The following is a 15,803-nucleotide window of genomic DNA, read 5'->3' on the forward strand; positions in this document are numbered from 1 at the left end:
AATGTATGATATCTACACTTATTTCCATAACAAATAAATACACTTTAAGCCCAAACTTAATCTTTATTGAATCACTTTAATTGGGTAACTGAAAGATAGCCATACACATTAAATTAGTTATGTGGAAGCCCAAAAATTTCTAACAATTCATCTTTTGCTTTCTTGCCTAGGTGCCCCTTACCTTCTTTTCTCGCGTGTTTTCTTTCATTTTATATGTTGTCGTTTGTTGTATTTCGCTTAGTAGTTGATCTTTCGGACTATGTTGAGCTCGCTAGGGTGATATCTTGAACATTATTATATTTTAATATAAAAAAGGTAAAAACTTTATTTGAAATAAAATGAAAATTTAGTATCCATTTTAATAAATTAATAGATTTAGTAGTACTAGTTTTTTTAAATAGTCAAATTTATCTCAGTTTTTGAAATTGATTAGTTTTTCGCTTTAACATTTCACAATTGTATTAATTCTATCCCATTCGTTTTAATTTATCAACTACTGTAGTTACTAGTATATCTCAATCTTTTCACTTGTTTCAATTTCTATATCGAAATTTCACTTTAATGGTGGAATCGTGGCACAACGTATCAATTCCTAACATTTTAAGAAATAAATAGTTGAAAACGATTGATTAATTAAAAATATTGGAATATAACTGGTAAGTTGAAAAACATGTAATAAAATTGATATAATTACTGAAGGTAGGAGATATAATTGATAAAATCAATTTAAGTCATCAAACTATTTTCGAATATATTTTCAAATAAGGCAATCGATTATTCTCATTGAATATATTTCATAAGATATTATAAATATCACAGAGGAGATTTCAAATTCTTTTATTTCCAAATAAGACAATTTGATTACTATCATTGAATATTGTTCACAAAATATTCTAAAAACGAAAAATTCTATACATCCATACAGAGATCACAAAAATACAAAGAATAAAACATTAAATGCCAAAAAAAGAAAATTACATGTATATATACCTCCACAAATGCACATAAAGCCACAATAATAAAATTATTTTACAGTTAATCTTTCACCACTCGAAGCCGTAGAAAATGAAAGTTAAAAACCATGTGGTGATTTTTATCATTTCTTTTATTATCGCCGTCGCCTCAGTCACCACCGCTTCAGATCCAAGTAAAGATCCAAGTAAATGACTAGTAACTCAAGTTTCTGTTTTTTGTTATAGTGGTAATGGTCATTTTTATTGTAAAATTTGATCCAATTCTGATAAATTTATAAATTTTTTAAATATAATATTAAATTATAAAATTTTATTTTTTCTCAATTATCTTGTACTCCTAGTATATATGGATATGATGGAATGAGAATTGGGAATTTGAATATCATGATTTATCATTATATTTTAAATCTCTTGAGACAGACCATATTTAATTAAATTTTGAGATTTAAATGAGTATTGTCCTTTTATCAGATGTTAAATTGTCAGAAAATCATGAATTTAGGTAAACGCATGGTTCACATCCCACAAAATTAAAAACTTAGCTACTAAATATTAGCTTGGTGGCTTATTTATAATACTTTGTTGACTTAAAATATACTGGTAGTCTCGTCTACATAGAACTTTTGGATGCCGATGTAATTTCTCCCCAGCTAAAATCTATGGAATATTTGATAAAAGTATTGATTTTTACGATTAATTTTTGAGCTGCGGTATACAACAAAATTTGTCTAAAATTCATAATTTTTAAGACAATTTGCACTTCATTGTATACATTGGAATTTTCACCTTTTTTTTATTCCATTTTGGTTTTAAATATTTTTTTTATTGTAGTACCGGTGAATCCATTTTGCTATGAAGTGTGTTCGGACGAATTTGGAAATGATAAATGTTTGGGATTATGTATTAATAGAAGATTTAACTTTGGAGAATGTGGTCAACAACCAGATGGCCCAGATATCCTCTGCTGCTGCCAACCTCATTGACTATTATATTGTTGGAAGTTGAAATAAAAAATATTTATTTGAATGTCTGAATTTCTAGTCATTTTGAAGGGATGTAAATGCAACACCACAATATTATTTATTGATTTTTATTTGCAGTGGCAACCATATAAAATTAGCGATGTTGCAATTACAATTTTTTTTTAAAAAATGTCATAATTATATGGACTGAATCAAATAAAAATGACTTTTGAAAATATAAACTATGTATATCTATCACTTTATTGAATGAATTTATTGTATAACAAACATGGTTAAATGAACTACAATACGATACTCCCGATCTCGAGTACTTTAATTCTGGGCAATGTCACATATAAGGTTATCCCGATCCAATTCAATCTCGAGCAATCTCGAAACATAATTTAAGCAAATGAAGAACCCCGGCTTTCGTACCAAAAGAATGGGTGATCTCTTGTTCAATAACTTGACAATTTATAACACAAACAATCAAAGAATTACACTTGCACCACAACCTTTGATCACCAATAACAACTATGTTTCACCTATGCAGCTTTATCTAAAATTGCAACACATTACCAAATCTGTCTGAAAGAGAACAATCTAACTAGAAAAGAATAGGATCAACACCACAGTGATGCAAACATTATGTCTAGCAATTACACAAGTTGACGAAAACCAAAAAAGCAAAGGGGAGGAGGAAATTACATGGAAAAGGACAATCAAGAGAAGGGTACTGGGCTAGTACTGTTCGGTCGCCTGCATTCGCAACTGCAGATGCTTCTAGATTCTTTCACAACACGTTGCGATCTCTTCGAGTGAAGCTTGATGTTAACCAACTTACCTGCCATCTATTGAAAGTGCGAAGGGAATGAGAATCACTTTAAACATGCATGTCTAATAGTAATAGGAAGAGACAAATTAAGAACAACTCCTGCTAATGCGAAGTAAGAAGTTTTAAAATGAGGCTAAACCAAAGCCGACTGAAGGCCTTCCAAGGACAAAAGACACGCAGGTTGAAGTAGTTTGGGAGTTTAGATTGAATGATTGGCAAATGCAACACCTCTACTAAGTTCAACAACTATACATGATTTCATTAACAGAAAAAACAATAAAATCATGATTAGAAAGATTAACAAAGCTTTCTGAAAGTAAGAGCCACTAACTCATAGTAGATCCAGACATCAGCATTTAGCACTGGGATTTCATTAAAATTAGACTTATTGAAAGGACGGAATACGAACCATTCTCCAAACCAAGTCTTCTGGACCCAATGGCTGTGCAGGATGGGAATATAGAAAATGCCTTGAGTACTGAATGAGTAATAGTTAAGAAAAAAGTGTTAATAGCTGTCCATAGACTCAAAATCAGAAAACATAATTTACAGAATAAACTAAAGATGCAAATACCTTAGCAAGACTTGTTTGTTTCAGTCTTATTTGAGAGGAAGAAATATTTCTTAAATAGGATACGAGCCATCCTGGCTGCATGGCGTCACTAGAGGAGACGAATACAGCAATCTGTCACAGAACAAGGGTCTCAGTCACCAAAAACTGTAGATTAAGTTATAGTTACAGGTAATGAAACATAATCTCTGGCACGTGCTGTACATTGCTTATCGAGGCGGAGTTAGCAATAGACATTTAAATATTCATATGTGAGCAGCACTAACCACCTCATAAATGTTTTTCACTACTTACACTCTAAGACTCAGATTTAGTCCTAGTATGCATTTTTGTAACATTAGTTGCTATTTCAAGGAGATGGAGCAAATAACTTGCATGGTGAAACCTCAAAGAAAAAAATATATACCTTGCGGTAATCAAGAATTCCTTCAAAAGGAAGTTCCAACTCATCACTAACTATAACAGGGATGCAGCCACTAACAATAGCATCAAACAACCTAGCAGATGAAGGAGTATCACCAGCTGGGTTAAGGCAAAAGATAGACCTGATTAACAAGGAACAAACACGTAGATCAGCAGACTTTGTTGGCCATACAAAATTTAATTATGCAGCCGAAGATTACTTGCGCATGCCAATCTGAGCAGCATTCTTTCCTCCCTCTCCAGTAGTACCCTCCTCTATAACGACATCCTTGGAACCATTAAGTTCTGCCACAAGTTTAGCACGAATTTTACCGCCCTGAGAACAAAAAGCAGTATTCTAGCAGACTTAAACACGGAATCAAAATGGGCTATTGGCCTTAGGATCCAATTAAGTTAAAAAATAAACATGTTTATATGTAATGAGATCTTACTGCATTTCTTTTCAGCCTTCCTCGAAAAAATAGCAGTGTAGTCCTCTTTGAATCAGACAAGCATTTGGAATCACACAAATGGACATTGGGAACATATGGAAGTATGAGGTCTTTCTCAAGGTAAACTTGTCCAGGTTTATACCTGAATTGTCAATTCAAGCACACACCAGATATTAGACGTCACATCAGCACTTAATTACTATACTTGATGCAATAACAAAACTTAAGGGAAAACTGACCAATTCCCAGTTGAGTCCATATCTGGAAGGAGCCAGATTGCTTTCTTCATAAATTTTCGAACAGATTTAAATGACCAAGGATGATGAACTGGTAAGATATGATCTCTACCCTCAGACCGGTTCCAAGCTGGTTGGTCTGTGACCCACTTTAGGGCTTCCTACAAATCCAAAACGTAGTAAATATTGTTACAAATCGTACAAGTGATGCACACTTATGAGTCTCCCAGGGCAATCTCATAAACATAGTATGGGATTTGTATCCATATCCAAGATATCAACTACACCAAATCCCATTATCACAGATTGTTAGGTTTCAGATGAATAAAATTAAGTGACGTGCTTCTCCCAGAATAGAGTCGAACAGTTTTAGCATATCCCATCACAATGTTAACAAGTCTCCGTAAGCTTTCCAGAACAGAATAGAGCGCATAATAAACCTAGACATGATAGAACACACTCGAATTTTCAGCAAACTATATCCCATCTCCATTTCATGAGAATATTAACACATGCATGCAGTAGTAGCTGCTAAAAAGATGCTGCAAGCATATATAAGCAAACATCTGAAAATATCAAAGAAAGAAACCTATGGTAACGCACTCACACCCTATAAAGAGCCTTGCATTGCTGTTTCTCTAACAAGAAAAAGCTGATTGTAGTGAAGAATGGAATGTAGAACAAGTCTGCCTCTTCCTGCTTGTGAACTCTGACCACATTCTTCAACAACCTCTCTGATTCCGGTGCTATTAAGTCCGCCCACAGCCAATAGTCAATCGAATGCTACAAACGATAAATCACAATCTAAATTAAAAACAAATCAAGCATAATAAATCACTAACATCGGGTTCAGATCCAATGAATCAAGCTCATCTGATAACAAAATTAGCTTCATCACTAAACTTTGCTTAATCAAAACTCACTTGCTCGATCAATCGATGAACAGGACTGCCATTGGAGGTGAGATTACTGGTCTCTCTATACGTATTGTGAAACAGCCAGAGCAAATCGTAGGTGAATTTCGACGGCATATCATACACATAAACCCTAATCGGCGAGTAAAACGAACTCTCTCCTCCGTAGAGACGTTTCTCCTCTTCCTCCGCTATCAAATCGTCTAATCTCTTCACATTCCGTTCATCGACGGTGTCGTCGCGGATGGAGGGGGATTTGGATTTGTGATTGGTGAGAAACTTCTCTAGTGAGGAGACGAACGAATAGTCGGCGTTAGGGTTTGGAGCTGCGGGGAATGCGGTAGCGTGCAGAGTGGGGAAGGATGAAGAGGAAGAGGAGGCGAACAAGTAGAAGATTAGAGAGAGGAAGATGATGGATAGACCGAAGAGGAAGAGAAGGGATCTCTGCGATTTTGCGGCGGCGGAAGCGGAGGAGAAGTGTTTTCCGGCCATTTTTTCCGACTGCTATTTCAGTTAAACTAAACGGTTATTTCAAAGGAAAATCTGCATTTTGTATTACTTCAATTTGTCATTCGAAATAAAGATTTGTCGGGATGTAATTTTTTTATTTTAATTGTTGTGATAATTTGTTTATTAAAATATATTATAGTACTATTTTGGTCCAAAATATTCACTTTTTGAAAATCGAATTCAAAACATATGTAAATGCGGTCGAATAGGTCTTTTTTTACGGTTTCCGTCTACGGTAACGGTCAACTATCATTTAGCCCAATTTTGACCCAATTTGACTTAATCTGAGGTTATTAGTAGCTTAATACTCCCTCCGTCCACGAATAAGAGTCCCGTTTTTCCATTTTTGTCCGTCCACGAATAAGAGTCCTGGTTCATAATTACCATTAATGGTAAAGAGACTCCACATTCCACTAACTCATTCCACTCACATATCATTTAAAACTAATATATACAAGTGGGAACCTTATTCCATTAACTATGTAAATTATTTTGCTAAATAATATAATTTTTAATATTTTGAATATGAAAAGAAACTATTTAACTCACCTAAAATGAATTGTCACTCTTTCTCGTTTCTATCTTCTCTCTCGTCACTCTCCTAAGAAGAACAAGAACCCTAGTTTAGGATTCCAACCAAGAACAACCCGATTTCGACCGATTATTGTTGGTTTCCATGAGTTGGAAGTCGCCCTACCCTAACTCCCATTCCATCGAAGGTCTCGGCGACGTTAATGAAGCGTATGTGAGGAAGAGGAAGTCCAAACATGGACATCCGCCTGACACCGAATATGGCCTGTCGGCTGATTCGTCAAAGCAAAACAAACAAGACAATGAACAAGGGCCGGTGGCGGTGTCGAGATTTGTGGGTTCTAACCCTAGCTCTCACGAGGAAGAAGAAACAAGGCGGACATTGAACCCTAGTTCTTCACACGGTGACCGTCGAGCTTCCCCAGAAAGTGACTCCGATTTTGAGAGGAGGAAGAAGTCTCGATATCCCCCTCCCCATCTGTTTCCGTCAAAACCGTCGCACCATCTACTTCATCCTACTGAATCGAGACAGCCTCCGCCTCCTCCCCGATTTTTGGGGTTGTATGGTTTTTTGGTGTTGATGATGTTAAGGTTGATGCAGTGCCTTATGACAATATTTTTCTGTTAATGTAATTCGACACCAGCTGTGGTTGTGTTTGAGTTTTGTTGGTGGTAAGATAGATGCAGTACCTTATAACAATGTCTTTTTGATCGTGTAAATGTTCAGAACCAATTCGAAGTAGAAAATGAATATGAAGGACCACTTTGTATTGTATTTTGTTGTCCATTTATTGGCTCAATTTACATTTTCATAATTTTAATTTAACAATCCAAAAAAAAAAAATAGTTAGCTATAGTGATTAAAATTAGCTAATCGGGTCAAAATTGGGCTAAATGACGGTTGACCGTCACAGTTGACGGAAACCGTCAAAAAAGGACTTATTCAAAAACATTTTCATATGTTTTGGATTCGATTTTCAAAAAATGAATGTTTTGGACTAGAATCATAAATTGATCATATGTTTAGGACCAAAATAATACTTTACTCATTAAAATATTACTATTTGAGTAGGTATAAGAATTTAAATTCAAACAAATTTCACTTTATTAACTATCGATAATTATAGCTATTGGTTTTGTATTAGTAATTTAGTATCACCTGCGTTTATTTTCCACTAAAAGTTTTGACATATGAAACTAACGATTTTGTATCAATCGTGCTCTATACATAAGGGCTTCTTAGGGTATCTCCACGGCGCCCCTCTCGGTCGCCCGTCGCCAACGTCCGACCGGACGTCCGCCGTAGGGAACGGGAAGGGCGCCCACGCCTGTCCCGAGTGCCCCTGCGAAGGGCTCGCCCCTCGCGTCGACGTCCGACCGGACGTCCGCCACTGTGGCGAAGGTCGGACATCCCGGTCGGACGTCCGGAATTTTTAATTTTTTTTTTTTTAAAAAAAAACTCTATAAATAGGGCTCCTCCAACATCATTTCATTCACACCACTTGTGTTGACAAGTTTCTCTCTCTAACCTCTTTTTTCAATCATCTATAATGGCGAGTAGTCGTGCGGGTGGTAGTGGCGGAGGCGCTAGTGATAGTGATGGATATAGTAATGATGAATTGGATCTCGCCGTGCAAGAGGCGATTGATCGACGGATCCGGCAAAGGCAGCAGCGGCGGCAGTAGGCGGCGGCGGTCGTGCCTCGGCCGATCCATCGCCGACGGCATGTACCCTGGGACCACATTGCTGCACATATTCGGTTGTATGAAGACTACTTTGCTCCGCAGCCGCGTTTTGGGGATGCCTTATTCCGCCGACGTTTTAGGATGCATCGTCCTCTGTTTATGCATATCGTTGGTGCATTAGAGAGAAGGTACGAGTTTTTCAGGATCAGGGAGGATGCGGCTGGCAAACCCGGACACACGCCAATACAGAAGTGTACGGCCGCAGTCAGGCAACTGGCGTACGGAGGCCCGGCCGACATGTTCGACGAGTACCTCCACATTGGGGAGTCTTCAGCCGTCGAGTGTCTGTTGGAGTTTTGCGCGGGCGTTAGAGCGATATTCGGGGATCAGTATCTTCGGCGTCCGAGCCCCGAAGACTGCCAGCGGCTGATTAATATGCACGGGTCGGTGCACGGGTTCCCTGGAATGTTGGGCAGCATCGATTGTATGCATTGGGAGTGGAGGAACTGCCCCGCCGCCTGGAAGAGGATACACACTTCAGGCTTCAAAGCCAAGCATCCCACGATGATCCTTGAAGCTGTAGCTGACTACCGACTATGGATATGACATGCTTATTTTGGAGTGGCCGGGTCGAACAACGTCCTCCAGTCGTCGCCCATGTTTAACGATCAGTGCAATGGCGTTGGTCCCGCCATCAGTTTCGTCGCCAACGGCAACCAGCACAACATGGGATACTATTTGGCGAATGGGATATACCCAAACTGGCCCGTCTTTGTGATCAAGCATGCGATCGGGCCAAAGAAGTCCTACTTTGCGACCCGGCAGGAGGCAACGCGCAAGGATGTTGAGCGCGCATTTGGTGCGCTCCAGAGTCGATGGACGATGGTGAGGGGTCCGGCACGGCAGTGGTATATTCCCAACATCGGCGACATCATGTACGCGTGTATCATTTTGCACAACATGATTGTCGAAAGTGAAGGGGACGAACTGACTCAGTGGACCAACGAAGATGACACGGGTGCCGGTTCAAGCCACGGCGTGGCCACCGCGAATGTGAACATGGGGGTACCTCATGGAGAGGTTGAGCGGTTGCGCGCATTTGCCGACATGCGGCAAAGAAATGCCCATATTCGACTTCAGGAGGATATCATCGAAGAGGTTTGGACGCGGAGGGGTGGACACTGATGTGGTTGTTTTTTTTTTTTATCTACTATGTAATTTTTTTTTTCGAATGATGTATGTTTTTTTTTTTAATGAAATATTCGTATTTCCCGTTCGTATTTGTGTCGAATTTTAATTCCGTGAATTTTAATTTAATTGTGAATTAATTTAATTGTAGGAAGGGCTAGTGAGAAGAGCTAGTGCAGTGGGAAGGGCTTGTGATGTGGCAGTGGAATGGGAAGGGCTAGTGCTGACGTGACATGCAATTTTTGTGGGAAGAGCTAGTGGAGGGGCGAGTGGGAGGGGCGCCACCGGAAACACCCTTAATATCAATCGTGCTCTATACATTGGCGTTTCTTAAATTACTGAAGTTAACTTTATTTACTTTATTAACTGAATAATAAGTAGATGAAATGTTATTCATTTTTACTATAATTAGTATAATATTCTTTTCTTTTATTATCAATTGAGGTTTCCTTCTACTTTATTTCACTTTCAATTTATTTCCTCTTTATTTTTTCTTTTTGTTTAGAATTTTCATTGTCTATATAAAGGACTTACTATTAGACTAAAAATGTTCATATCAAGCATCATTTTATTTGGTATCATCTGTCACATTTCAATCAAAGTGATTTCTTTATTAATTTTTTCCCTTTCAATTAAAATTTTCAGACAAAGAAAATACAAGAATGAAGCACTATATTAGATTTATTCTCATATTGGTGCTCGCCATGTACCTTTCCATGCTACTCAATGCTCAGGCCGAGAAAAACAATGATGTTCTCTCAGTTTCATCGCATGATGTTCAGATTGAGAAAAAGCCCGATGAAGCTATCAAAAGTCAGATGAAAAATAGAGATTTTCACTCCGTTTACGTGGCTCGCAAGATCCTTCATATGGAGAGCACGGGATCAAATGCAGAAGGCTACATAGGCCCAAAGAAGATCAAATTACTAGTGAATCTAATGCTTATATATTTGTTTATTTCTATAATACTTTTCACTTTAGGGTTTATAGTTGGTTGTTTGCGTTGTTGTACTTTGCTTTTCGATGTGTTTAGTAGCTAATCGCAACTAGAAGGTTATAAGTCTTGTACTCCTGTTGTACTATTATTGTTGAAAATAAACTACAATTAATATATTTAATTATTTATTTTCTTGTTATTATCACATTCTTATTCCGAACTTTTCTACATCTCCAAATATTTGCTGAAAATATTTGAAAATATCAAAATTGTTGCAACAAATTTAGAACAGTTACAAAAATTATTTCAGATGTCAAAAGTATCAACAAGCTCAATATATCAATCATGTCTTAAGTGATCCAAATTACAAGGAGATGAGATCTTCTTTGGGTGGCTGCTGTTTCTTCGCATCTTGTCCGCCGCCGGTCTCCGAGAACATGCTGCCGGACTTCTTGCCGAAGATCATCTCGTCGAGATCGTCCATCATCTCGTCATTGCTGCCTGACGGAGGCTTTCTGACAAGGGATTCTTCGCTGCCGACTGCAGGTGAATGGTCGGGCTCAACAGCGATGGGGATCATGGCGGGCTCCGGCCCCTTTGGCGACCCTGAGGGCGTCTTCATCTCTTCGTATTTGGACAGAACTTTTTGAATCTCATCGTTCACATTCAGCGCTTCAAAGAGCACTGCCTCGTTGTCGCCACCTGTTTCGATGATTCTCTGAACAGTGTAACGGGACTCTCGGCATTGGTGTAAAAGGGTCGTGGCCAATTCATCCTGCAGAGAGTTCGGAGAGTTGAAAAGTGAAGTAGGAATGTAAGCATTGATCAAGAACATTCATGAATAATGAAAATAAGTAAATAACCATTAAAGATCAATGTTGAAGAATATTAGACACGAAATACAGCAAATCCATCTAATTAACAGGTCATGCATCTCCTTCGGCTTTGTGATCGACTCCTTTTCTTATATCATCAAGTAAAACATGTTGAAATTTCCAAATTATGGTGTGATGTACAGCTAAATAGAATGAAGTTGTCCTTCGATAAAACTAACCTTGGAACGAACCAACAAAATTGTAAGAAGATAAATTAGATAATGAAATCACTGCTAAAGTCTCTAAACAGCAAAGTGGTGCAGGCCCTAAAACATTATGGATGATCCAGTATGAATGTGACTGTCTAAATTCTGCACCAGTATCTGAAAATTTCGGGAGAATCTAACGACATGATGATTATCATCCCAAAAAAATTCAGATGTTAATTTGGTAGAACACAGAGGCAAAAAGATTCATTATACTGGTAATTGCAAGAAACAAAGGCAATTGTGCTCCTATACACACCGTCAAGAAGGAAGCACAGTCGAAATGAGAATATGCTATGCAAATATAGAAGAGGTATACTACCTCAATAGCATCTTGCTGAGTGGAAGATGATAAAACGGTGCTTAGAAGCTCGATACTGTTTCTTGCCACGTCCAATGCTTCCTTTATCTGTTCAGCAGAAAAGCTCTGGACAGGGATATGATAATGGATTTGCTGTCCCAGTGTGGCCCTAGGCTCCGTTGCTTCCACAGATCTTTCCGGAGTAAATATTGGAGCTAGACTCTCTTCATCACGAGCAGGGAATCGAACTCCTCTGGATTTTAGACTCTAAATGACAGTGAGAACACAGAGAGAAACCAGGTTAACCATTTCTCAATACAAGGAATAATTAAATTGTGTTCTTAATTCTCAACAACAAGCAGAAATGGACAAAACAACATTGGATCTACGAGGAACAGCAGGTGTACCTTATACGTTTCTTCATAAACAGGCAAATAACGAAGTTCATTACTGGACTCTCCCCACGATTCAATTAACATCAGAGCCTTATTGCGGTTGTTGAACACAGTCTGTGGATCATCAATCAGCTTCACCATCTCATCCAGGACCCTCTCGGCCGCAATCTCTGAGAACGCCTTCTCACAATTCTTCGCAACAGTTTCCAGCAACACAAGGGCCAAATACTGAATCCTAGGGCTTTTCAGCATGATCCGTTTCTTTAGCCCCCTGATCAACTCAACACTGCTGACCCTCTCATGATTGATCATGTCACAAAGTTCGAGATTCGTAGCCCAATCAGGCTCGTCAAGAGTTTCAGCAGTTGCTTCCTCGACAAGCTGATCAGTCTGGTTCGGACCTTGGAAGAACTCCTTCATCTTGAAACTAACAGAGCTCACTCCCGCAGTGATCTTCTGCCCCACCTCAGATCCCCCAATCATCAATCGCTCACCAAAAGCGCTGACCTTCTCCATCAAGTTGTCACTCATATTTCACAGAATGATCAAGAAAAACCTGAAATAGTTTTGATATTCTTAAAACCTTGCGATTTGGATCTAGAATGAAGCCTAATTTGCCAAAATGCTACCAAAATCATTTAAACCAAACAAATAATGTGATCGAATAATTCAGTTCAAATTCAAAATTCATAACAAAATCACACACGCACCTGAAATTCTACATGACAGAACAAATTCTACATAAATTAACAGCCAAAAAAAGCACGATCAACCAATTAAATTCAAATTTCGACAGATCATGAAACAAAGCATAAGCTGTAGATCGAAACGCTACCATTTATCATTTAAACCAAGCAAATAATGTGATCGAATAATTCAGTGCAAATTCAAAATTCATTACAAAATAACACACACCCCTGAAATTCTACACGACAACAAAATTCCACATAAATCAACAGCCAAAAAAGCACAATCAACAAATTAAATTCAAATCACGACAGATCATGAACCCAATTATAAGCTGTAGATCGAGAAAAAATGGATTGCGCATGATACCTTATTATTGAAGGCGAAAAATCTTGGAGAAGAAAACTTCGTTAAGTGAGGTTTATGCGTGTAATGTGTGAGTAGTGGAGACTCTTTCAGTTTTAATATAGACTTTTTTTGCGCGGAATTTTCCAAGTACTGGCTTTAGTCAAACTCCTATATATAGGATTAATTAATTAATTAGTAGAAATAAAGTTATACTAATTAATAAAAATATTATGTTGCACGTGTAAGCCTTATTATTATTTTCAATCATCAAATTACATTATAATTATAGATGTTGATTCTTGGATAATATTGTTAAAGTTGAAAATCCATTTTATTATATAGATCATTACAGAAGTAAATAGGGCATTGATTTTGTAGATATGACTCGTTGCTATGCTTCCACTATAACAAGTAGCACTAATCAACTCAATTAGTTTAAAGTCATCAACTTTCCATGAATTCTGGTTTTTCCCATGAACTTTAAAAAGTTTGTGTAATGTCACGAACTTTATTATCGGTTGCCATTTTCTCATGACAGGTTTTCCGGTCTGATTTAAACTGTTCGTTTCCTATTAAGACAATGTCCAATTTTTTTTATCTTGCTATCGTTATCTTCATCTTTGAAATAGCTTCACGTGGGTACCTTGTACGCCTCAATCGGAACTCGGATGAAGAAGTTATGGCCATTTGATGAAGGCTACGACCTTAGTGCGACCTTGTACTATCATAATGGCCATAACTTCTTCATCTGAGTTCCGATTGAGGCGTACAAGGTACCCACGCGAAGCTATTTCAAAGACGAAGATAACGATAGTAAGATAAAAAAATTTGGACATTGTCTTAATAGAAAACGAACAGTTTGAATCAGACCAAAAAACCTCGTGACATTACATGAACTTTTTAAAGTTAGTGGAAAATCGGAATTCATGGAAAGTTGGTGACTTTAAAAACAGTCACCCCTTTAAAATATTAGAGCATCCGCAATGGTCGGCTAGCGACCGGCTAGCCGATTCGTCGCGCTAGCCGATCGGCTAGCCGAACCATTGCGACCGGCCAGCGCGAAATCGGCGAGCGCATCGGCGTGGGCTGGCCGATCGCTCGTCGCTAGCCGATCCGCTGGCCGATCGGCTAGCCGCCATTGCAGGGGCCCGATCGGCTAGCGATCGGCCAGCGGTGTTTTCCGATTTTTTTTTTTTTTTTTTTTTAAAACCTATATAAACGCGATTTTCGTTTCATTTTCATTTGCACCACTTGTTTTAACGAGTTTTCTCTCTCTCTAACTTTCTGTACAAGAGCATTATCGAGCGGCGATGGATCACAACAACGAGTCCAGCCCAGCGACGAGTGGATCTCAGACTCCCACGGTACCTGTGGGATCTGGATGGGGGCAGATGGGCCCGGGGTTTAACATCCCTTGGAATCAGATGATGGGGATGATGGCTGGTGCGCGGGGGGGGGGGGGGGGGGGCGATGGGGGGGAACCAGGGGGGTATGCCGTGGGGGATGCCGGGCGGCGGGCAGGGGAGCGGCGAGCAGTCAGCGCCCGGGTGGGGGGGTATGCCCCAGATGCAGCAGCAGATGATGCTGCAGCAGATGATGGGGATGATGTGGCAGGGGGGGATGTCGGGGGGGATGCCGCACGGTATGCATCCCGGGATGCCGGGGGGGCTGCAGGGGTCACCAGGAGGGGACGCGGTATATCGGCCCTCGCTTGATTTCTTGACGGCTTCGTCTCACACGTCGACCCCGGTGGAGACGCAGTTCTCTGGCGATGACCTTCTGTCATTGCATGATATGGGGATCGATCTCGGGGACGATGATATTCCCGTTCGAGCGACGCCGGCCGCGCCGAGGAAGAAGACGAGGGGGAAGGGGAAGGGGAAGGCGGTCGGCGAGTCATCGCAGCCCACTGCCACCGGCCGGAGGAAGTGGATGGAGGATGAGTACGCCGCGGTGGCCAAGGGGTGGTTGGAGGTGTGCGACGATCCACTGGTTGCGAACAACCAGCGGGTCGTCAACATGTGGGCGAAGATCAGTGCTGCCTATAAGAGGCACTGCCCGCACGGGAAGGACTTCAGCAACGAGGAGGTCCGGAAGGGGTGGGAGCGCACCAGGGCCGCAGTGGGCCGTTTTGCGAATTTGTACGCCAACGCCCTCCGTCAGCTCAAAAGTGGGCAGACTGAGGACGACGCCCGGAGGATAGCCGCGAGTCAGTTCCCCTTGGAGGGGAAGTATAAGGAGTTCACCTTCTGGGAGTGCTTCTTGTTGCTGAAGGACTCGGAGAAGTTCCGGGCGGGGTGCGACGCTGGGTGGCCGAAGAAGCAGCGACTGAACTATAGCGGCGACTACAGCGGCAGCAGCGGCGGATCCCACGACCTCCCCCCGGATGCTGAGGAGTTTCCATCCCCTCATTCATTTACTGGTCGCCCCCGCCCGGTTAGACAGAAGCGGGCGCAGCGGGCTGCGAGGGGCGGATCCCCCCTATCGCCTCGCGAGGTCCAGTCCTCCGCCCTCCCAGCCGCCCCACTCGAGTACGCTCTCCATTCGCGTAACCAAACGCGGGCTCAGATGTTACAGGTCTTCCGAGAGTGGAAGAACGCCACTGACCCCACGGAGAAGAGGTTTCTTTACGAGATGCTCGAGAGCATGCGTGCTGATTTAGAGATGGCGAGGTCACGGCTGGGGGGTTCCGACGTGGGCTCAGATACCACGGGTGGCGGCAGCGGCGGCGGAGTCGGCGGCGGCGACGAGGAGGGCGACGGCGACGGCGATGAGCAGTAGAGAGTGGCAGGGC

The 15,803-nt window shown here is 40.6% G+C and overlaps 2 protein-coding genes across 2 annotated transcripts; both read right to left on the minus strand.

Moving 5' to 3' along the window:
* Nucleotides 1-2,363: 2,363 nt before the first annotated feature.
* Nucleotides 2,364-5,896, minus strand: LOC148933722 (putative arabinosyltransferase ARAD1). The gene is made up of 9 exons (XM_089068068.1): nucleotides 5,356-5,896; nucleotides 5,042-5,215; nucleotides 4,436-4,593; nucleotides 4,197-4,338; nucleotides 3,966-4,081; nucleotides 3,749-3,887; nucleotides 3,346-3,456; nucleotides 3,181-3,249; nucleotides 2,364-2,787 (listed from the first exon to the last, which is right to left on the minus strand). Exons 1-9 carry the CDS (start codon nucleotides 5,836-5,838, stop codon nucleotides 2,659-2,661), a joined length of 1,521 nt encoding a protein of 506 aa, XP_088924194.1. The 5' UTR covers nucleotides 5,839-5,896; the 3' UTR covers nucleotides 2,364-2,658.
* A 4,583-nt stretch (nucleotides 5,897-10,479) lies between these two features.
* Nucleotides 10,480-13,143, minus strand: LOC148933723 (TOM1-like protein 1). Its single transcript, XM_089064524.1, has 4 exons — nucleotides 13,031-13,143; nucleotides 11,987-12,530; nucleotides 11,601-11,846; nucleotides 10,480-10,972 (listed from the first exon to the last, which is right to left on the minus strand). The coding sequence occupies exons 2-4, from the start codon at nucleotides 12,503-12,505 to the stop codon at nucleotides 10,562-10,564; spliced, it is 1,176 nt and encodes a 391-aa protein (XP_088920650.1). The 5' UTR covers nucleotides 12,506-12,530; nucleotides 13,031-13,143; the 3' UTR covers nucleotides 10,480-10,561.
* Nucleotides 13,144-15,803: the final 2,660 nt, after the last annotated feature.

The sequence above is a fragment of the Salvia hispanica genome, chromosome 1, assembly GCF_029641045.1.
Source record: "Salvia hispanica isolate PSC_SH4W2 chromosome 1, Shi_PSC_v1, whole genome shotgun sequence".
In the NCBI taxonomy this organism is placed as follows: Eukaryota; Viridiplantae; Streptophyta; class Magnoliopsida; order Lamiales; family Lamiaceae; genus Salvia; species Salvia hispanica.

Excerpts from the sequence above, each read along its gene's own strand:
- LOC148933722 (XM_089068068.1), bottom strand. The coding sequence starts at position 5,838 with ATGGCCGGAAAACACTTCTCCTCCGCTTCCGCCGCCGCAAAATCGCAG. Across the intron at positions 3,457-3,748 it reads GAATTCTTGATTACCGCAAG|ATTGCTGTATTCGTCTCCTC; the intron begins GTATATATTTTT and ends GTTCTGTGACAG. Across the intron at positions 2,788-3,180 it reads AAGACTTGGTTTGGAGAATG|ATGGCAGGTAAGTTGGTTAA; the intron begins GTTCGTATTCCG and ends CACTTTCAATAG.
- LOC148933723 (XM_089064524.1), bottom strand. The coding sequence starts at position 12,505 with ATGAGTGACAACTTGATGGAGAAGGTCAGCGCTTTTGGTGAGCGATTG. Across the intron at positions 11,847-11,986 it reads TTTATGAAGAAACGTATAAG|AGTCTAAAATCCAGAGGAGT; the intron begins GTACACCTGCTG and ends ACTGTCATTTAG. Across the intron at positions 10,973-11,600 it reads CTCAGCAAGATGCTATTGAG|GATGAATTGGCCACGACCCT; the intron begins GTAGTATACCTC and ends AACTCTCTGCAG.